Here is a 23,100-nt window from a genome sequence, read left to right as displayed (position 1 = left end):
CTCTTCAAATATTCTTAAAAACTATTGCAGACTTCACAGACATTTTAAAGAAATTACAAATTTTCCTTTACTGCTTCCAGCTCAAAAGGTCGTCACAACAGACACTGTTTAACCTGAATATTTCCAGCATTTTGTTTCTATTTCAGATTTCTAGTATGTGCAGTGTTTTACTTTTCTATTAGTACTATAAAAGGTTAAGCCACCTTCAGCGAAGTATGACAGCATTTTTAATGATGATCTGAATCATAACTATTGTTAAGCAGCTGATCTGGCCCTGAAAAATATAGTGGAATATTGTTAAATTTCTCCATTATGATTAATTACTAAATTTTTTATATCAGATTTTAAATTTTTAAAAAAAGTTTGTTCATGATGTTTCAGCTTCCACTTTAACCCCATGTGCATGTCCCAATCTTTATTTCACTTACTGTGAAATTAAGAAGTGATTTGATTATTAGTACTTTTAATTTCCTGGTTGGCTGTCTGTGAGAATTCTTTCATGTGACTGACTGCTTGATGACATCACTGCTGCTCGACATTGGAAACCCCATTTAAGAATGCCAATATCAATTGCACATCGAGAGGTAAAGTTCTCGCTGAATCTCTGAGCGAGACTTCCTTCAAGGTCAACAGTGAGTTCCCTTACCTCGCCAATGACACAAGCTCCAAGGCATTATGTTGATAGGAAGTGATGAAGTAAGGTGGGAAGAGGCTTATGTGGGGCATGATTGCCACCATTGGATCTGTTGTGCTAAATGGTCTGTTTCTGTGCTGTAAGTTCTATGCAATGAGCTAGCTTAAATTGGAATAACTAGTGGCATCTTGGGTGAATTGACTCTATTGATGGGAGTCTTGTGGTTTTGGGCATTAGATAATCAGCTCATAACACTTGGTCTTTTATTTCATGAACAGCATTGAAAAATACAGAGGGGGTGCCATAACCTAATTCTGAAGTACCGAAGTACGGTGGCATTAAGAGTGTTATTTCATTAAGCCTTTTCAAACATGTTCAGACTTCATTGGAGTTTCTATGTATTACTTGTTTACCACATTCTAGGAAATTGTCTTTGAATAGTAATCTCGTGATGTCTTGGACTGTAGTCTTGAGTATTGTGTTTAATCAGACTGGAATATTATCTCCTTTATTTTGTCTAGCCATACAAAAGGCTGTCTGATTTAACATCCTCTTTCCATACTGTCAGTTCTCTTAGTTCCTGAGGACCCAATTGTAAAAGAGATGAGTCCTTGTTTGACTAACATTTCCGCCAGACATAACCATATATATTATCACGCCAGATGCTCCCAAGCTGTCTAGCCCTAAAGAGTCATGCACTCTCATTAATTGCAATACCTACTGATTGCAGATATTCTCATAGCCATTTGGACTTTACAAACGGTGATCGTGTGTTGTGCTTTTGCTTTTAACCATTTATATTCTGTGGCGACTGACTGTTGTTGACAAGAGGAATGAAATATCACTGAGAGATAAAAGGCTATTCAAAGCATAAAGAGGGGAGAAAACCTAGGCCATTTCTCAAGTGGTTCAAATTGCCCTAACTAGGTAGGCAAGTTTGTGCAGAAATGTTAACACTTTCACTTAGTAGCATACCACTCCAGTTTCACGTAGGGTTGGTGTAAATTGGAAAGTATGTGCGTTGTGATATCTTGTGTATGCAGTTAGAAATCCTAAAAGTTGTGGGAAAATCTGAAGAAACTTTAAAGAACTAGCAACAGAGCTTGTGGTCATTTGGAAATTATGGTTAGAATGGGCAAATGTAACACGTTACAAGGAACCAAGTCAATATTTGGTTTGCTTTTTCATTTCTTGCCACCTTCCTTCTTTAGTATTTTGGCTATTTGCATATTCTTTTGTCCTCTTAATGGCTTTTCACTGCTTGACTGAAAAGTTTCTGCCCTTTAAGCAGGTTGCAGGGTTATACAACAAATAAATTCCTCGCTCAGATTGCTGTATTTTTTTCTTCCCCCATTTTTTTCCCCCAAACCCTGCAAAAATGCTAATTTGTCAGTCTTTTTAATATTGTTGAGGGACTTGCAACATTTTGTTTGAATTCTAGAAGTTGCTATTTTCTTGTAATTCTTTTGAGTACAAACCTGTTTCCATCTGTTTCAGATGAAGTTACGTTGTTTCATAGTTTGCCATTGTGAGATTTGAACTCTTGATTCATAGTTTGCCATTGTGAAATTTGAACTCTTGATCTTGGGGTTACAAACCCAGTACCATAACCACTTGGCTATTTAGGCCAAGCGCTATTTTCTTGTAGTGGTACGACTCAATCTGATGTAAAGCAAATAGTCCATTAAAGGTTTAATTGGCCATGCTAATGGATAAATATTCTGAACTGTTATTTAGCCTTGTGTTTTTGAGCAAGCAGGTATTTCCGCCCAGTTACAATTAAACCATTGCCATTCAGGTCATGTGGATTTAGACTTTTGAGGGAATGTATAAATCTGTGGCCAAAATTTTCAGAATATTGTTAACGAATAGTAAGAGTCAATCTGGCTGCATTAGACCCTTTCTGCTTTTATTTTCTAAATCTGCCCAGAAGAGCAATTGGTGGATTTGTGTTTGAACTAGAGTTTATTTGAAGTCTAGATCATTTCCTTTCTCATTTCACAAATATTTCTGAAGTTGTAGGTGAGCTTGCAGTTACTGATAAGTGATTTTGTTCCATTTTATTTTGGAGTTAAAACTTTAATGCTTCTATTGTAATTAAAGGAAATATATTAGAGGAAATATTAGTTTAAAAAGAGGGTCATAGTAGATTCTACAATGAGGCTGATCAGAGTCCCGGGTACAGATGATGTACTGAGGATCCCGAAGAGGGTTTTTAACTGAAACATCCTGACCTAGCTTCTTTAAAGGCTTGGGTAAAGAACATTCTTCATAAGATATAAACTTATTGTATCAAAAATGAATTGTAGATATGAAGATTAGATTACACACAAATCTGGTGTTCAGCTGAGTGAAGGGATGCACGTGCAAGCTTTGCTTGAAGCAGGAAGTTGCTAAGAAAATACTGTTTGATTACGCAAAGTGCCTGCTGATTGTGGTAGTTCAGTTCATTTTGGCTGGGCAAGCAGGAAGAGCACTACATTTGCTACTCGATTTATCACCTCCCCACTTTGGATCCCTCCTCTCTTGATTTTTTTCCCCCATCCCCCAACGTTCATTAAAAACCGATTCTGATTTGTCTTTCATGGATCCAAAGTGACCCTGCACTTCTCCAGATTGATCGCCATCTGCCACAATTTCAACCATTTGCTTAATGGTCCGGGTTATGCAGTTGGAATAACAGTGAGGCTATCAGTACCACCATTATTAAAGAGTAAATTGGACTGCAACTTCTGGTCCACAAGTACGTGGTTGAACATGGAAATCAAGACATTGCTGTTGGGTTTGCCCTGTTCCTCCACAAGCTTCACAATACCATACCTTGTCAAGAGATTTGGCATTCAAGCACATGAAGGGAGTTGTGCAACTTATCCACTAGATACCCAATAAGCACATCAGAAAACGGGGCTTGCCCATTCAAGAATTTTTACGGCTTGTGAATGGCCTCCACGGTACCTTGATGATTGCTGCATGGCCACATGTGCAGTTAGCTTAAGAGAATATTGCTCATATCTTTTGATAGCTTAAGATAATAAAGATGTGTCAATCTCAATTTTGAAAATTTCAATAGTCCCAGCATTCTTTAGGAAATTGTTCCAGATTTTCACCACAATTTGTGTGAAAGGCCAAGCTCTAATTTTGTGACTGTGCCCTTTTTATTTAGGATCCACCGCCAGAGGAAATGGTTTCTCTGTATCTACCCTATCAAATTCTGTGACATTTTAAAAACCTCACTTTGATCATCCATAAACCTTCTAAGCGCAAGGGAATACAAATCTAGTTTAAGTAACATTTTCTCACTATTTAACATTTTAAGCCTCAGTATCATTCTGGGTCAATCTGCATTGCGGCCCTTCAAAGCCAATGTTATCTTTCCTAAGGTTAAGTGCCCAAAACTGATTCCACTACTCCAGACAAAATAAAATACTGCAGATGCTGGAAATCTGAAATAAAACTGGAAAACTTTAGAATTACCTGAGGTCTGGCAGTATCTGTGGAGAGAGAAACAAGTTTTGGATTGATGTCCTATCATCTGCACTCCAGATGCAGTCTAACCAAAACTTTATACAAATATTACATAACTTCAACACCTTTTGTATTCCAACCCTCTTGAAATAAAGGTCAATATTCCATTCCCTCGATTTTCCCTTTGTCTTGATCTTTTTGCACTGTTGCACCCCCGTCTCAATTTCTTTCTCTGTATTTCATTTGGTGTACATGATTTTACATTGAATTGAAATTCTAATTTACACTGCGTGTCTGTGTAAGCATTCTGTAATCTGGTTGAAGAGACGTTGCTGCACAAAAGTCCATAAAAAGCCTGTGTGAAGCTGGAAGTGTTAAGAACAGTGAGCATCTTTTGTTCACTGCTGATCACAGAATCTGGCCAATCTGTATCTCTCTGCACCAAAATATACAACTTATTGTACATTCCAAATTAATTCCCTATTCAAAGTTGGTTATTTAACTCTTGTTTCTTTGATCCAACGTGGTGAAAAGCTGTGACTTGATGCATTTTTAGAAAAAAAATAGAAATATCTGAAAAGTGTAATGATTTTTTCTGAAGAAGGTATGAACTTGCATTGGAATGCAGATTTACCTATAATGATTTAGTGTAAATGCATTTTGAAAGAAGTTGATGAAGTGAATCATACTTTGCTCATTGCAAAATTTGAAGTATATGAACTAGGAAGAAAGGCAGTAACATGAATTGAAATTAGCTGCTGGGTGGGGTAGAGAGCATGGTGCACAGTCAATCATCCGGAGGAAGAGAAGCAAAGGGTGTGGGCACTGAAGTATGGTTCATACTCTTGAATTCTTGAAATCAAGAAGGAATATTGCTCCTACACAACTCTTGAACTTTTGTTAAACAATGGATATTGGGCAGGCATATATTCAAGTAAGAGTTCTATAATAGGATGGCCAATCTTGCACAAGAACTAGTAAAAAGAATTGTACATTCATAGCGCTGTTAGTTTGTATTCACATCAAAAAAATTCTGCTTTCCATATATGACTTTTGCAGTTGTGCCTTCTGTTACAATTTTTTTTGTTGAAATCATGTGCATCTGTGAAAATGTTATTGGTCTTTTTTTTGATGTTACAGCTTTCCCAAGCCAATTTTTTCCGCATTGACAGACTGACCACGGTGAATCTAGATGACGATACAGTACAGGACCAGGTAATGGCATTATAAACTTGTGTGTGTGCATCTAAGAAATGTTGCTGCTTTGCTTGCATGTTGTGTTATAACGTTTGCAGTGAATTTTTAATGCTGCGTAATATAAAATGAAACAAAGATTTTCACGATTCTTAGTTTTTTGATTATACTTTTCAGTTTAAAAGGCTTCAGTTTAGTTTCTATTTAGGTGGTGGGAAATATGCATAACATTGCTCTGATTGCACTTGTACAGATCTCTTTGTTTCTAATGATCTGCTGACTTCTGATCATTGGACACTAGAGCCTTAAGTGCATCTTTGTATCCAGTGTTTGGAGAGTGGAAATTGTGGGAAGCATGGTTTGGGCCGTGTTTTCTTCATTTGCATGGAATTGGTGTTCCACTCACTCACATATGGATAGGGCCTGTTTACCCTGACTGACCTGGCCACTGAAAAATAGTGGAGCGGAGAGGAACATGTTCCTGAAGAACTTTGTGCAGCCTTCTCCCCAGCATCCATTGAAAAATTGGCTAAGGGCTGTGAAAAACCTTGGTTATAGTAACTGCAGTCTATCCTTTTGTAATTTAGGTGGTAAATTTTAAAATGAAAAAAGTCACGTGCTATTTACTGAAACATCTGCTTTTCTATCTTAGGATGGCGATCCATCTACTTATGCTTCCAAGGAAATTCTGCATAACGAAAACCTTCTTTCACTCAAGTATGAGGTAATTGGCACTATTTATCATTTTATGTAAATCCATTCACAGCGTACATGTTGAATTGGCGTTCCAGTTAGTTCAGCAACAGTAATAAGAAGGTTAATTCTTACTCTGGCATAGCTCCATGTATTGCAGGAATAAAACCAAATTGATGGAGAAAATCAAAAGTACTTGATGTTTTGATGTTGATGATACGTCATTCTCAAAATGCTTCCTGCTTGGATAGCAGAAGAACATTTTTTCCCCTGCAGATGATGCAAAAGCCATGTTACACAATTTTGTACCAGTTTTCAAGGCAGTTTGTGTAATTGTGGCTCCTGGGTGAAAAAGTTCAGCATTAACACACTAAGACTTTCTTATGTGGCATAAGAAAGAAACATAATGTAACTTAAAAGGACTGTGCTGTGTTTTTAAATATCACAGAGGTGTATCTCCCATGGTGTATGGTTGAAGCTTCCATTCAAAGATTGGAGAAAGCTTATTAGGTGATTAGGTTGGGTTTGAGAGATCACAAATTATCCTAGCTTTGTCCTTAAGGCACGCGTCTGCTAAGCTATTAGAACTCCAAGTTCCAGCTATCTATTCTTTATTCTGCATTTTTACACATTGCAGAAGTAATTCCAAGCTGCATATGGTCTGGAAAAAGGCGTGTACTTTCTAGTCTGCACATTGCTTAACACAGGGTTTCCCTAATCGAGGGTTGCAACCTGATCAACTGGGGCTGTGGGCATGTCTAAAGATAAGAGTTCAGAGGCTCCAACAACTGGCTCCATCTGAGTCTGCAAAATGTTTGGTCCCACTTCCAACCACCAGCCCCACCTGCAACTGTCTCCTCATCACCCCCGCCCCCCCCAAGCTCTCGCCGTGCTCTCCTGCCGCCAGCTGTTGCTGCACTCTCTTGCATCCCCCACATGCTCTCACTGCACTCTCTTGCACCCCCCCCTCCAAACCCTTGGCTCTCGCCGATGTCTCTTGCCCCCCCGACCCCTCCTTGGCTCTCACCATGCTCTCTTGCTGCCCGCTCTCTTGGCTCCCCCTCCCCAGCTCTTGCCCTGGGGTCATGCTAATTCTCAAGTGGTAAAATGGGGTCACAGTAGGAAAAAGCAGTTTGGGAAGCATTACCACCAAAGGGCCACGCCAAACTAATAAACAATTAGGAAGGAGAGACCCTTTATGTATAAGTCATAATAACTTCAAAGGAATGATCTGCTAAAGTTAAATCTAGACAATGATTTTTAACCTGTTTAGATATTTGCTTCAAATGGCAACCCTGCCAATAAATTTGAATTTGAGAGATGTCCAGAAAGAATCAATGGAATTAATTTTTGTTTTTCCCTTAACAGTAGCATTATAGAGTGTACTTCAACATCTGTTTGGCTGCCCAATTAGTTATTGGTTAACTACAGATTTTCATGTGTGCTCTGCTCCGCAAAATCTATTAAGTTAAATAATGCTCATGTGGAAGATATGTATGATTGGAAGAATGGAGATCCTGCTAAGTAGATGATCTTTATTTTGATATATAATTTAATAGTTGCGTTAATACCAAGTGGAACAATATTTGCATGAAAATAAATTTGTTCAACATCTTGGAACTTGACAAACGTAATGTCTAAATCTTTTAAGAAAATACTTTGTTGAAGTAATAAAAGAGTCAGAAAAAATGACAAAAGATGATACAAATCACAAAAACAAAAGATTTAAAGGGAACTTTCAAAAATGGGAGGCAACTGTATGCTCAGCCTTTGAACGTTTTCAAGGCTGTGCTCCCTGTGGATGTTTGAGTTACACTTATAAATGTGCATCACATTCCTATATTCATAGTGGCACCTAAACTTGTTGGCCTGTACTAAATATTATATTAAATATTTGTTCTTTATATCATATTCTCTTGTCAATGATAGTCTGAAGACGGTGTCAGACAGTATTCTCTGAATTTAAGATTTATAAACTTTTGGTGACAATTATCCAAAATTAAAAAGAAATGTCCACTGTGCTTTCAAATTCCTGTTACTGAGTCACAGCATGAATTTTGATTTGTTCTTAAATTGTTTTTTAGAGCCTTGATTATGATAATAGTGAGAACCAGCTATTCATGGAAGAAGAGAGGAGAATTAGCAAAATAGTAAGTACTTTTATGCAATCTGCCCATTTGTTTTAGTAATATAATATTTACTTCTAGAGGTGCTGTCAGACAAAAAAAAAATTGCCTTCCTTTCTACTTCTTTTGTCTCATGGTATTATTTTGTTTTTCTTGTGTATGTCAGTCTCTCTTTTTCTTGTCCTTTCTCACCTCTTGAAGTTTTCCTTTCTCATGTTTTGCTGTTCTGCATGACTGCCTAGTTTTTATAATAGTGTGCTTGATTTCTATGTCTTAAGCAGCAAGGTGCCAGTCAACATGTACCTGGCTGAGGGATAGGATCAAGCTGTAAAAATTACATATCATTCAATATGTAAGCTGTTGGGTAAATGACACAAAACATAAAGCTCATTTAAAAACCTGAGCAAATATTAGGTGACCATGACAAGACCATGAAAGCAGAGACTGTCCTTCTCAACCACATTCTCAATTCCCTAATTTCATTTTCACTTGTCCAGGCTGCACCAGCTCCTTGTAGCTTGATCGTCTACAGGTGAAAATGAATTAGTCCCCTTGTACTGCCTGGGTTGACTGGTTGTTGGGCATTGTTCTGTTCTGGTTGGAGGAATGTTTCCCAGACTCTGAAGAAGAGTATTACGGACTTGAAACAGTAACTGTCTTTCTCTCCACAGATGCTGTCAGACCTGTTGAGTTTTTCCAGCAATTTTTTTGTTCTTGTCCCAGACTAATCTGTTTCTGTCTGTTTCTTTGAGTAATGAGATTCGTTACCTGAAGTCAGTTTTGATCATGTGACCATATGATCAATACTTGTATTGTCCACATAAATGATTCAAAGTTAGGAACCATCGCTACACAATGGGGGTTTAATGGTGGCTGTTTTATGTAAGTGGAGAAATTGTAGAACTCTTGTGGTACAGAGTGATCTGTGTATCCTAGTACATGAATCACAAAGTTAGCATGCAGATACAGCAAGCGATTAGGAAGGCAAATGGAATGTTGGCATTTATTGCAATGGGAGTGAAATTAAAAATAGAAGTTTTGCTGCAGCTGTAGAGGGCCTTGGTGAGACCACACCTAAAGTACTATGTCCAGTTTTGGTTGTCTTATTTGAAAAAACAATATAATTGCATTAGAACCATTTCAGAGAAGCTTTACCAGATTCATTTCAGGGATCAAGGGTTTATCCTTTGAAAAAGGGTTTTTCAGGAAGATGCAGCACGGTAATGTTATTGGAATTTTTTGTAAAATAGTGGTAACTGTGTCAATGTGTGTGTGTGTGCGCGCATCTTTGTGTGTATGTGTGACTTAATAAAATTAAAGGCACCTGGTCTGAAGGCTTTGATGTGTTAAAAGATAAGCTAGGTTTGAAATGTTAAGAAGGTGTCAAAGGAACATTTGCATTTTTAAATAAGGCAGACTAAAGGAGGGGTGAAAGGTGTCACCTAGCCAGGTGAAGTTCAGAAACAGTGGGTTTATTTTTCCCAAAGGTTACTGGTAAAACTTAGTACTATGAGAGATTTTTATTATCAGAAAGCTGAAGTCTAAAGACATAGTGAAACAATGGGAATTTGCATTCAAAGGGGAAAATATGTATAAAGGAGCGAAGGCTGTGTGTAAGGGTAGGCATTCTAAGATCTACTAAATGTGAAATGCCTTTAGCATCTAAGCCTCAAGCTGCTGTCTACAAAGAACTGAAGTTAAGGAAACTCACTTTGAATTGGATTGTTCAGGGTATCATTTTTCTTTGGCTGGGTCTTTTTAGAATCTGTGTGTTTTACTGTTGCCTTAACGAAAGTGTAACTGGGAGTTAGATTAATTAGGGTATTTAGAAGTTATAGTAGTAATTTGTAGACATATGTATGTGCTTAAAATCATTGCTCTTATTAATATAGGTTTTTTACAAAACTAGATTAAACATTTAAGACTTTGTGGTCTTACTACTACTAAATTCAAGGCACGCATCTCGTAATTTATACACATTTCACAAGTTGTGGCAGTTGTTTCAAGTTTCCCACTGGGATTTGAACAACTCAGCATTAACCATCGGCTGTGCCAACAGGTTGGGCTTTTATCTATTGGACTTTAAGAATGAGAGGCAATCTTATTAAAGCATATAAGATCCTTAGGGGACTTGATAGGGTGGATCTGGGAGGATGTTTCTTTTTGTGGGGGACGCAGTTTAAGAATAAGAGGTCTCCCTTTTAAGACTGAGAAGAAGAGAAATTTTCTTCTCTGTGAAATTCCATTCCCCAGAAAGCAGTGGAGATTGGGTAATTGAATTTATTCAAGGTTGAAGTGCTTAGATTTTTGATAGACAAGGGAGTCAAGGGTTATGGCAGGCAGACAGGAAGGTGGAGTTGAGACCACAACCATGATCTTATCGAATGGTGGAGCAGTCTGAAAGGACTTGCTCATAAGTCCTATGTTCACACTTGCTTATGATAAATTGGTTTCTCTGCACCTCTCTTTATTAAGGGTTTAACTTGTAGACACTGCGTGACACTTTGGGGTGCAATTGATTTTGAGTTTTGGTAAGTACGCAGACAATAGGGCTATAAATTCCACAAGTGGCTTTGTCTACAGCCTGCCTGTTCGAGGGAGGGCACACCACCCATGGTTATTTACATTTTAGGAACTTTCTGGAAGCATGTTCAGACACGAGTTAATAATTTGTCTATGCAGAAATCATGGAGGGCCAACTGATCTTTGGTGGCCATCTTTAATGCACATTGTCCACTTCTTTGAAAGTTGGGAATATGACACCCTTACTGGGTATGAAAACATTTTTCCATACCATGGCACCAGGGGATGCAAAGCCTAGAGTTTACAACTTATGCATATCTCCAGAAATAGAACTAGACTATATGTTGAACTGCACATATAAATTGGGATTTGTTTCGACAGCTAGTTGAACTGTTTGATTTTTGAAAAAGAATAGGCAGCACCTAGGGTTGCTAAGTCCCCTGGAGTTGGCCTCGATCTCCTGGTGACCAAACAAGGCATTCTGGGGGCACTGCAGTTCCCTGCAACGGCAGCTAGAACCGGCCGCCAGCCATCACTGCCCACGCTTAGGTACTGCCTAACTCTAAAAACAGCCAGGACTGATTGTTAGTCAATCACAGATCATGCTTGGGCACCACCTGATCTTCCCCACACCAGGAATCTACTCCCCAACCCACGGAAAAGCCTGACTTGGTGTTGGTGGAGACAGCTTGACAGAAGTATCTGAATGGCCTATAGACCACATGATCAGCTTTCTAATCAGTTGAGGTGATGTCTACTCGGGCTGTAGAGCTGGAGGGAAAGGTGCTGCTTATGAGCCAAGGTTTGGCTCGCTTGAGACTGGCTGGATACTGTTATAGTGATTAATTAGTGGCATTAATGTTATTAATTAGTGTTGGATTGAATTGGTAGTTACTGGGTGGATTGTGGTGTACTGCATTCCCCAAGAGCTACTGGCAGGGAAAGGATCAAAGTAAAATACTGCAGATGCTGGAAACCTGAAACAAAAATAGAAAATGCTGGAAAAACTCAGCAGGTCTGACAGCATCTATGTGGAGAGAAACAGAGTTGGCGTTTTGAGCCTGTATGACCCTTCTTCACAGCTACAGAGAAGTAGAAATGTGATGAAATTTATACTGTTTAAGGTGGGGGTAGAGCAGGTGAAGCTGGATAGAAGGCCAGCGATAGTGGGGAGAGATTGACAATGATGTCATGAACAAAAGGACAAAGGGAGTGTTAATGGTAGAGGTATTTTTCAAAAATCGAACAGTGGTAAAAAAAGGTGCTGGTAGTGGCATTAAGTTAAGAACTTTGGTCTTATTATATTCTGCTTTCTTACCTTAATGCCACTATCAGCACCTTTTTTTGCTCTTTACCACTACCATTAACACTCCTTGTTTTTTTGCCCATGACATCTTTGTTAATTCCTCCTTTGCCCCCACCTGTTGCTGGCCTACTATCCAGCTTCATCTGCTCCACCCCCTTTAAACAGTATAAATTTCATCACATTTCGACTTCTCTGTAGCTCTGAAGAAAAGTCATATACAGACTCGAAACGTCAACTCTGTTTCTCTCCACACAGATGCTGTCAGACCTGTTGAGGTTTTCCAGCATCTTCTGTTTTTGTGACAGGGAAAGGAATTGTTCAGACTCAGTAGTGGAATTTAGTGGAGACAGGTTGATCCTCTCTCACTCAGTGTCACACTGAGCCAGTGTTCACAGTTGACAGGAACAACCGATGTGGCTCGGGACCAGCTGACCTGCGTGGTGGAAAAGCTCAGTCAAGCAAAACAAATTTCTGCTGTATCTTTGTAGCTGCCAACCTCATGCTTTACTTTGAACTGCATCAAACTATATAAGATATACAGCACTAAAAGAGGCCATTCAGCTCAAATAGTCTGTGCCGTGACGTCACTTCTGTCGGCTTCCCATGATGTCACTTTCACTGACGTGTCCTGGAATATGTCTGGCCAGAGTTGGCAACCCTAGCAGAGATTCAGAGATATTTTGATTTTAATTGCAAGATTGCTGCTAGGGCAGTCTTTCAGGTTAGTGATGCCAAATTAATATGTTCATCAAGCACTATGTGCAGGCAAGGATTACTTAAGATGATGTCATAATGTCATTGCCTTTTTCAATCTTAGTGACCCATTTGGTAGCCATATTGAATGTTGGAAAGCCCCAAACTAGGAGGAAGTGAAGTTGTCTCATTTACTCTTGCTGATTTTGGGCTTTGGCGCCTTTATTTTGTAATTTGGTTCCTCCCCAGATTAGCTAAATATATATATATATATATATATATATACACACACACTATGGCATTCTGTGGATGGGGGTGTTTTATGGTCTATACTGGATGCCAACACATATAGTGCTGCTATTGGATTATACACTGTTCATTTTCAACACAGTGATTTATAGAAGCTTTTTCCAAAGCTTGATCATACCTGTAATACTGACTTATTTACAGTTTCTTTTTCTTTTTTCTCCATATAGGGCTTTCATGTACTTGAAATCAAACGATGGATTGTCTGTTGCTTCATAGGAATCTTTACTGGCCTTATTGCCTGTTTTATAGATATTGTTGTGGAAAAACTTGCTGACGTGAAGTACAGAGTAATTAAGAAAAGTATCCTTTTTCACGTTTTTTCACTGGATAACATATCCTTCCTTCAGCACTTTCCAAACCCACGACCGCTGTCACCTAGAAGGACAAGGACAGGAGATGCATGGGAACACCACAGCCTGCATGTTCCCCTCCAAGCCACACACCATCCTGAGTTGGAAATACATCTCCAGCCCTTCACCGTTGCTGGGTCAAAACCTTGGAACTCCCTTCCTAACATCGCTGTGGGTGTCCCTGCACCACATAGCCTGCAGCAGTTCAGGAAGGCGGCTCACTACCACCTTCTCTAGGGCAATTAGGGATCGGTGATAAATGTTGGCCTAGCCAGCGACACCCACAACCCGTAAACAAATAAATTAAAAAGTATGACCATCGCTGATTTGCCGCCTTGAGTTTGCAGAGTCTTTCTCTTCAATTATTCTATGCTGATTGCCAGTATCTATCCTTAAATAATATGTAGATATCGACAAATCTGTCGCAGGAGGTGGATTATCCATTTCGCTTGTCCTTTGGGCATCAATGAATGCTGGTTTTGTGATAATTGGCTCCATTATGGTGGCATTTATAGAGGTAATGAGATTTTCTGATACTCTGCATATTTGTTTCAACCTAATTTAATAAAACGTAAATTGGCGAACTGCTGAGTAAGCAGTACTGAAATTTGATTTTAAAATGTAATTTTATGGATGAATTTAAATTTGAAACAATATTATTCAGTATTTTCTTATTGATATACCTTTTGGCAATCACATGTGTTTAGAGTGTGCACTGTGCAGCTGTCTAATGGAGTAAATAGAACAAAATGGTTTTCTGTCCACACAACTTTGCCAGACCTGAGTTTTTTCAGCACTTTGTTTTATTTCAGATTTCCAGCATTCACAATATTTTGCTTCTATTGAAATGTTTCTGCTGTTGTCTTGTGAAAGTCATGTTTTACCCATGAAGGATAATTCAATATAACACTTTTAATGTGCTTTGGGTGGAGTATTAGCTGATGGTTGAGATCTTCTATCCCAATTGCTTTTCCTAGTTTTCTTGCCAACTTGTGAAATTTCTTGAAGATATGAGAGATCAATCCTAAAAGATGGCTTTCTGTATCATTGAGAGGCCTATTAGAGCTTCCTGTTTAAAGCTGCAGCACCTTTTGAGCCTTGCAGATTGACATTGCATGCAATTAGTCACAACTATCTTCTCCAGTGATTTGGGTATCATACATGTTTTTGAAATTTTCAGTAAGATTATTCTAGCAGGGTTTCAGTATTACCCAGACGCTTATCGTCAGGAGTGAATGGCTGTAAGAGTGAAGAGCCACTGCTGTGTTCACTTCCATTAGGCTCCGTTTTTCCTTGCAAAACCTGAGAAACTTACAGTGCACATGGGCTCTTTAGCACATTTGGAAATTGATGGCTCTTTGCTGAAGTAATCCAAAACCAGCCTCGCAGCCCAGGTATCTTCCCCATAGCTTTATCTTACTCTGTTTTATATGTTCATTCACTTTCCCTAAAATACACTGTGGTCTCTGCCTCAATCAATGCCCCTCGCATCTGAGGAGAAGTGGAACTGTGGAATGGGATGTTAAACTAATATATCCCAGTATGAGTACAGCTCCAGCACTCTAGAAACTTATCACCATCCAGAACAAAAGGAACCCACTTGTTCACGTGATCGGCATCCATCCACTACCAGTGCACAGTTGCAGTGATGCGTACCATATGCACGATGCTCTACAACAATTCACCAAAGCTCCTTGGACAGTATCTTCCAAACCCCTGACCTCTACCACCAGAAGAAGGGCAGCAGATCCAGGGGAACACTATTGCCCGCAAGTTCCCCTCTAAGTCATATACCACTGCCACCACCTTCTCAAGGACAATTAGAGATGGACAATAAATGCTGGCCTTGCCCACATCCCATGAAGGAATAACAAAAAAAAAAAGCCCCAAAGTTGTTCAAGTATAATTTAATATGTAGGTGAATGTGGCAGCCTTTTTTCCACACAAGATTGTTACATAAAGATGGCTGTCACATTTAACCATATCATAAATATAATGAGGGAGTGCTGCATTGCCAGAGGTGCATTTCTGAAAATGAGCTGTTAAACCAATCTACCATAGGAATTTTAATGCCCACTTAAACATGTAGATAGGACCTTGGTTTAACATCACATTTGCAGAACACTGTCAGTGCAGCATTCCCTTAGCACTGTACTGAACTAGTTGCCTAGGTTGTGTGCTCGGGTTAACCTACAGATGTTTGTATTATGACTTTAGCATGAACATAACCTATAGAGCAAGGTATATGCGGATAGAAAGCCAAAATATCTCAGATGCTGGAAATCTGAAATAAATACAGAAAATGCTAGAAATTATAAGGGAGTATCTATGGAGAGGGAAACAGCATTAAGGTTTCTGGTCGATGGAGGATCACAACCTGAAATGTTAAATTTGTTGTTCTCTCCTTTATATGTTGCCTGACCTGCTGAATATTTCCAGCATTTTCTGTCTTTATGCAACATATGCTAAATTGGGCAGAACAGTATTTGTATGCAATTTATACTTGGTCTCCTTCCGCTCTGTAATTTCCATGAGTCAGCATTTCCTTGCTTTTATATTCAGTACATAAAACCCAGAACCACTTTTCCCCTTTTGCAAATATTTCTATTTATGTTCCCATCTTTTTAAGATGGCTATTTCTGCTTCCCTGGATTTCTCTGTTCCTCCACCCTGTTTAGAATTTTACCATTTAGGGTGTACTTCCCATCAACATTCCAATTCCCAAGATATGTGATTTCTGCATTTAATTGCATCTTCACACTTCACTATTCTGCCTTTATTCTTATGCCATTTCTTGCATTTTCCAATGCCATGCCTCATAATTAATATCACTAATTCTTATTTATCATAATGATTGGTTTGCCTGTGGTTGTTAAATTTCTTCTCTGCAGGAAAAATGGTTTGTGATTAAACAAAGTCAGACTTTAAAATCTGACTATCTTGAGGGACAGTGCTGAATTATCTTTGTGATTTCTTTTATTTAATGTTTTGCTTCAGCCTGTAGCAGCTGGCAGTGGAATTCCCCAAATCAAATGTTACCTTAATGGAGTAAAGGTCCCACATGTGGTTCGACTTAAGGTAGGCAGAACATTTAATAAAATGAACGAAGTGGAGCTAATTCTTTACTTCCAGGTTTGGTAATTGAAAATTTTTATTTTGGAAAGTGTTTGTATGTAGAACCATAGTTTGTGTTTGACAGTATACTTCGATTTTTTTTAAAAAACTGAATTATAAAGATTTAATGTTTGGAAGTTTCATTTATATGTTGTGAAATGTGCTATACAGAGTCTTTCATGATGACAGGATGGCTCAAAGTGCTTCACAACTGACACAGTACTTTTTGAAACGTAATCATTGTTATAATGTAGGAAACACAGCAGCCAAATGCGCACAGCAAGCTCCCATAAATAGCAGTGGGCAAATGATTGCCATGGCTCAGTTGGTAGCACTCCTCCCTCTGGGTCACAAAGTTGTAGGTTCAAATCCAGGACTTGAAAATAAAATCAAGGCTGGCACTCCAGTGCAGCACTGAGAGCGAACTGCACTGTCAGAGATGTCGTCCATCAAATGAGAAGTTAAATCAAAACCTTGTCTGTCTCCTGAGGTGAACGTAAAAGAGTCCATGGCACTATTTTGAAGAAGAGCTAACCTTGATGTCCTGAGCAATATTTGTCCCTCAATGAACATCACAAAAACAGACTATCTGGTCATTATATTATTGCTATTTATAGCAGCTTGTTGTAAATTGGCTGCCCAGTTTCCTACATTACAACAGTGACTAGACATCAAAAATTACATCATTGGCTGTAAAGCACTTTGGGACGAACTTGGTCGTGAAAGATGCTATATAAATAAAAGTTTTTCTTTTCTTTTATTCTATTGTTGATTGAGGAATAAACATTGGCCACAACATCGGGGTAACTCCCCTGCTTTTCTTCAAAATAGTGCCATGTGATCTTTTATGTCCATCTGGGTGTGCAGACAAGACCTCAGTTTAATGTCTGATCTGAAAGATGAAATCTGCGACAATGTAGCATTGCCTCAGTATTACACCTGGAATGTCTGCTCAGATTTTTATGCCCAAGTCTCTGGAATGTGACTCATGACCTTCTGAAATGGTTGATTCAGTTTAAAGCATTTAATGAAAACCTTGAGCTCTTTCACATCTATAATGCATGAAAGGATTCAGTAGTGTACATAGATTTTTTTCCCTCTGCTGGGGAAATCCAGAATAAGTGAGCACAATCTTAAAACTAGGACATTCAAGGAAGCGCCCTTTCACAAAAAAGATTGTGGAAGCAGGGAACTCTTCGCCAAAAGGCTGTGACTGTTTGGTCAATTGAAATTATCAAGAGTGAGATCGACAATTTTACTGAGTAAGGCTATAGAGGGATGGAGATCAATGGTGGGTAAATGGAGCTGAGATGCAGATTGAATGGAGGAACAAGCTCAGGGAATGAATGGCCTGCTACCTTTCCTATGTAAAACACTACTGAATACACACCATGGTGTCACACCATAATTAGCTTGTCATATTTTCATGTAAGCAGTATCTACTCGTGAAATTAACGGTGGCTGATAAAGATTTAGATCTAGAAAATGTTTTCTATTTTGGGTTATTGTAAAGGAGAAGGAAAATCAAGAGAAATGATACTGATGTTGAGTGAGTATAGAAATTGTGTTAGTGTTGTAATGTTGGGTATTAATGATATCAAGGAGCTCAATTTTCATTGTCTGACAGTCTTAGCTCCTGCTCTGTCACTGATGCTTTCACCCTTACAAAAAAGATCAGCAATGTAATGTAATCTAACAAACCTCGAACGAGCTCCCTGATGACTGAGAGACATTGGCAACCTCCATGTGGAGCAGCAACAAGTCAGATTCAATGTTGGTTTTTATCAGGTTAGTTGGTTGCTAAAATTAGCATAGGAATCCTCATTTAGGGTGTGGAAAATCAGCCAACGCTTCTAGTGACACCTACATTATAAGGAGTTCACAGTATTCAATGATTGGGCTTATTTGTGATGTAGTCCAAATTGGGTAGCGTATCAGTATTCGCTGTCTTAGAAATGACTAATTGCAACTTAGTATAGATATTGAATAATGATTATTCTTTCTGGAACCATACCCCCTACAGGTGGAGAGAATACTGGGAAGGAAAAAAACTAATTGAATGCTTACTGAAGTAAAGTTTATCCCCATTTGTATTTTACTATAGCTACAGTTGCTTATAAGACATTGCATGTTGCTTTTGTCTCAGTGAGGGGAAGCAAAATAAGAACTGTCTAACCTTTGGCCCTCCTTTCATCATGCTACTTCCGCAATTGTCTTTGATACTCCCTACCCCTAATAAAATGCTTACCATCTCCCACCCTGGTTGTTTTCTTTAGTATAGTCCCCATCTTCAGTTCCGTAAGTCCACATGATGCATATTTGAATTTTATGGTGCACAACTGGTTTAGCCATTCATCCTGAGATTTGGCTGTACCAGATCAAGTACTGTTCTCCTCTGCCAAAACTGCTCACTATTGTAGGAACATTCTGGCATGCAAAGATAACCCCCAATATTTTTTTCTACCACCAACCAGCTTTTTAAACCCCTGTTTTCCCCCCCCCGCCTCAACTCGAGCAAGTTTGAGGAGCTCATGGACTACTTTTTCACTAAGGGTGGGAACATCTGTTTCTACTACACCCCTTACTTTCCTAGTCTTGAATTTGCAATTTTTCTAGTTGCTCTTCTATTTTTGGGCTTCTTTTGTCTTTTGTCCCTGAAAAACACCACCAGCTCTCAATTTTATTCCCACTAAACTGTTGACCACCCAACTTCATTTCCTGCCCCCCCATACTAGCCGATGTTATGATAGTTCACTCTCCTGAGGTATTGACCTACTTTTCAAATTTGCCACCATCACCCCTCCTCAAATACCGTTGACCTCTCTGTTCTTGCAAACTACCACCCATTTCCAGCCTCCTTTTCCTCTCAAGCCCTTGAATGTATTCCCTCCCAAATCCATCTTTCCTGAAACTCCAAGAATCTCTCCAATCAAGTATTCCCCCATTGTCCCAGCAGTGAAATGGCTCTAATCAAAATCATAAATAACATCTTATGTAACTATGACCATGGCGAGCTAGCTCTTGTCATCTTTCTTGACCTGTTTGCAAACTTTGACGTGGTCAAACACACCATCCTCCTCCAATGCCTCTCAGTTGTCCAGCAAATCTCTTGCAATGTTATCTCTAGGAATTCTCAAAGATCTATCCTTGACCCCCTTCTATTTTTCATTTACACTTTGCCCCTTGGTGACATCATCCAAAGATACGGCATCAGGTTCCACATTAATTATCAGCAAAACAGAGGTAATGAATAATTTCTCAAATTGAACTTAATAGTCTCTTTTTGCTGAAGATTCAGATAAGGAAAAACTGCTCCCCATTTCAAAAGTGTCACTAATTTGAAAGTTGATTCTCAGTATAACTCAGGTGGTAATTAGGGACATTTTACTTCAGAATTCAAATTCGGGCCTTTTTTGACAAGTTTAAGATAAGGGAATGATGTATGGCTCGCTCAGCATAACAGATGTTCTTGAAACACTGAAAGTCCTATCATAGCACAATATACAGGCAGCAGAGTTAATTACAAAAATATGGACTCTTGCTTACAATGCAATTTTGCCATGGGAATGGGCTTTCAAGTGAGTTTTCAATAATATACATGCCTTGTTATAAATCTGTTTCAAATTGCACATGGATTCCTCAGCTTTATAAACAGAAACAGAGAATACAAAAGTAAGGATGTGATGGTAAGCCTTTCTAAATCAATGGTTAGATCTAAAAAGGGAGAAAGGAATAGATTGAGTAATTACAGGTATGGTGGGAAAATTTAATTGGAAAAATTCTGATGAAAGAATAAATCTTCCTTTAGAAAGACACTGATTAATCAAAGACAGTCAGGACGGAATTGTTAGGGAAAGGTCTGACTAACATGATGTAATTTTTTCAGGAGTTGATAAGATGGGTGGATGAGGGTAGTGCATTTGATATAGCCTATATGGATTTTAGCGAGACTTTTGATAAGATCCCACATGGCAGACTGATCATAAAAGTAAAAGCTCATAGGATCTTAGGCAAAGTGGTATGTTGGATCCAAAATTGGCTTAGAGACAGAAAACAAAGGGTTGATGGGTGTTATTGTGGCTGGAAGGCTGTTTCCACTGGGATTCTGCAAGGGTCAGTACTAGGTCCCTTGCTTTTTGGACTTCAATGTAAGGGGCATGAGTAAGAAATTTGTAGATGACGCAAGTATTGACCATGTAGTTGATAATGAAGAAATATATAAACTGCAGGAAGATATCATTGGACAATCGGGGAGGAGGAACGGGGGGAGCTTCTTTGCCACCCTCATCAGTTATCACCCACACAAGGAACTGTTACTCTTTAGATTTATGGTTGTGCTTATTTTGCAGACTCTGGTGGTTAAGGTGTTAGGCGTGATTTCATCTGTCGTTGGTGGACTGGCAGTTGGGAAGGTAATGCACAACAGAGATAACCATTATGTATTTTTACATTTTTGCTTAAAATTATCCTGCATGAACTGTATCATGTCTATAGAAAACAATAAATTCATCCAATAACAACCCTAATTCACAGCAATGCAAATAAATGATGCCAAATGGAATATTGAAATTTTACATGCCTTTCTTATATTGACTAAATGACACATTTAGCAATTGGTGCAGCATTTAGTACCAAAATAAATTAATAAATATTAGAAAGCTATGTGTATATATATTTATTAATGTTATAAAATAAGTAATTGTTTTATTGTAGTTTTAATTGTGATCTAGTCCTAGGTATTTGCAGGCTTCTATTATAGATACAAATAGATCAATATTCAGTCCTAAAATGTACACCGCTACAGTGAAGGGTTAGCATTGTCATTTGAAACAGAGTATCTGTTCTGTCATGTAGTGTGTGATGACTATTCAGTATTTTTAACTGGATCTGTAAAGTCCCGTGGTTTAAATTAAGGAACTGCAATTGAGGAGCAGAAGTTATGAGTTGGTTTCAAAAAATTGTTGAGTAATTTGATAATGTAGGAACTTGCAGAAATCAACAAGACCATTGTGATCGATCGAGTAGGTCTGATGCACTGTTCCTTTCTTGCAATTTGCGTGCGCAAAGAACCGCACATAGTGAAGTTGCAAAATACAAAGTGAACACAGGAAATGGAGATAACATCTCTTAGACCTGTTTCTATTTCTGAAAAATTCTAATTGATACAATTTTGGACCAGTGTTTGTAGATTTGTTCTGGCTCACTGGGAGTAACCTGTTGGTGAATTCACCCTCTTGGTGAATCATGATTATCCTGCTGTTCCCTGTCTTTCCAGTACTAAGATAGTGCTCTTTTCTTCCCCACCCCATCTGGCCCACCTAAACACCACCTCCATTCTTCAAACCCCTGCCCATGGTATAATCTGGAATGTCAAAACCCACTGTCACAAGGCCTGCTGAACTCTGTCATTATAGCTTGCTTCCACCCCACAATCCTTATCACCTGCCAGTGAAATTGTGTGCCAGTTCGGTGCCTATTGCCGTACTGCCTGAATTATAGGTCAAATTGTCCACTATTTTCAAATGATTTGTACACTGCCGTTTCTCTATCTTTGCTGAAATACTGAAGAGCTGCCTAGCATACCTGACTTCTCTCCCCTCCTGTCCTCTTTCGCTTAGCCCACCCCCATATCAGCAGAGGTGGTTGTCTCTTTTGACAATGAGCTTCTTATTGAAGAATCCCTGAAGGAACTCTGGGAGCAAGATTTCATTGGCTTCTACGCTTTGTGAAAGTGCCATAACCATGACAATGATGTCAGCGCAGACACTTTGCTCACATCTGTGGAAGCTCCGACCTTCCAAGAAATCATTTCCATGATTACCAAGTTCCAGTTATTTGCCTCCCACAAGGACTGCAATGCATTACTCACAGCGCAGTTTAATCTGATGCGCGGCTGTTACTTGGAGCCCATGTTGTCCTGGCATCAATCACTTAATATCTCCCTAAATGACTCTAAACAAATAATGGATGGTTAGAAATGTCTCTTATTTGTATGAATGGGTAATGTATTGCACATATTGACTTATTGATAAAAATAAAAGTACTATTTAATAGATTTATTTTATTCAAAACTTTACTTCATAGCAAAGTTCTCCCCTGGCTGTAGAAATGCCCCTGGACTCACCCTTGCGGTATTCTGGATTTTGATGTTGGATTCTTGAAAATCTGAGATTGCCTCAAGCATCAGTCTAAATTTGTGATTTCTGATAACATGAGACTGACAAGAATAGGGAAATAATTTTCTCATTTCCCCTTCCATTCAGTCTACTTGTTTGGTGAATGTACACTTTACTGATAAGTGACAAGTAGCATTTGTGCACACAAGTACCAGGCAATGGCCATCTAGTCTAGCCACCTCTCCTTGTCTTTCAATGGCATTATCATTGTCAAATCCACACCATTAAACATCCTGCAGGTCACTAATGACCAGAAACTTAACTGGAGCAACCAAAAGCAAGTCAGAAGTTATGTATTCCTGAAAATCTGAGATTGCTCAAGCATCAGTCGAAATTTGTGATTTCTGATAACACGTGACTGACAAGAATAGCCACTTGACTTCCCAAAGCCATTCTATCACCTACAAGGCACAAGTCAGGAGTGTAATAGAATACCCTATTCTCCATGTGCGACTCCAAAACTCAGAAAGCTCAAAGCCCTCTTGATTGGCATCCTATCCACCACTTTAAACACTCG

At 38.8% G+C, this 23,100-nt stretch overlaps 1 protein-coding gene across 1 annotated transcript in view; it reads left to right on the top strand.

The window, feature by feature from the left end:
* The window catches only part of clcn7 (chloride channel 7), an 86,221-nt gene that overhangs the window by 7,525 nt on the left and 55,596 nt on the right, over window positions 1-23,100 (top strand). The window contains exons 2-8 of the mRNA XM_041207033.1: window positions 5,240-5,314; window positions 5,946-6,017; window positions 8,071-8,136; window positions 13,111-13,243; window positions 13,701-13,810; window positions 16,291-16,371; window positions 20,757-20,819. Of these exons, the coding sequence (XP_041062967.1) occupies window positions 5,240-5,314; window positions 5,946-6,017; window positions 8,071-8,136; window positions 13,111-13,243; window positions 13,701-13,810; window positions 16,291-16,371; window positions 20,757-20,819 (600 nt within the window). The remainder of the gene's footprint in view (window positions 1-5,239; window positions 5,315-5,945; window positions 6,018-8,070; window positions 8,137-13,110; window positions 13,244-13,700; window positions 13,811-16,290; window positions 16,372-20,756; window positions 20,820-23,100) is intronic.

Source organism: Carcharodon carcharias, chromosome 15 (genome assembly GCF_017639515.1).
Source record: "Carcharodon carcharias isolate sCarCar2 chromosome 15, sCarCar2.pri, whole genome shotgun sequence".
NCBI lineage: Eukaryota > Metazoa > Chordata > Chondrichthyes > Lamniformes > Lamnidae > Carcharodon > Carcharodon carcharias.
This window is presented reverse-complemented; position numbering and strand designations above follow the sequence as displayed.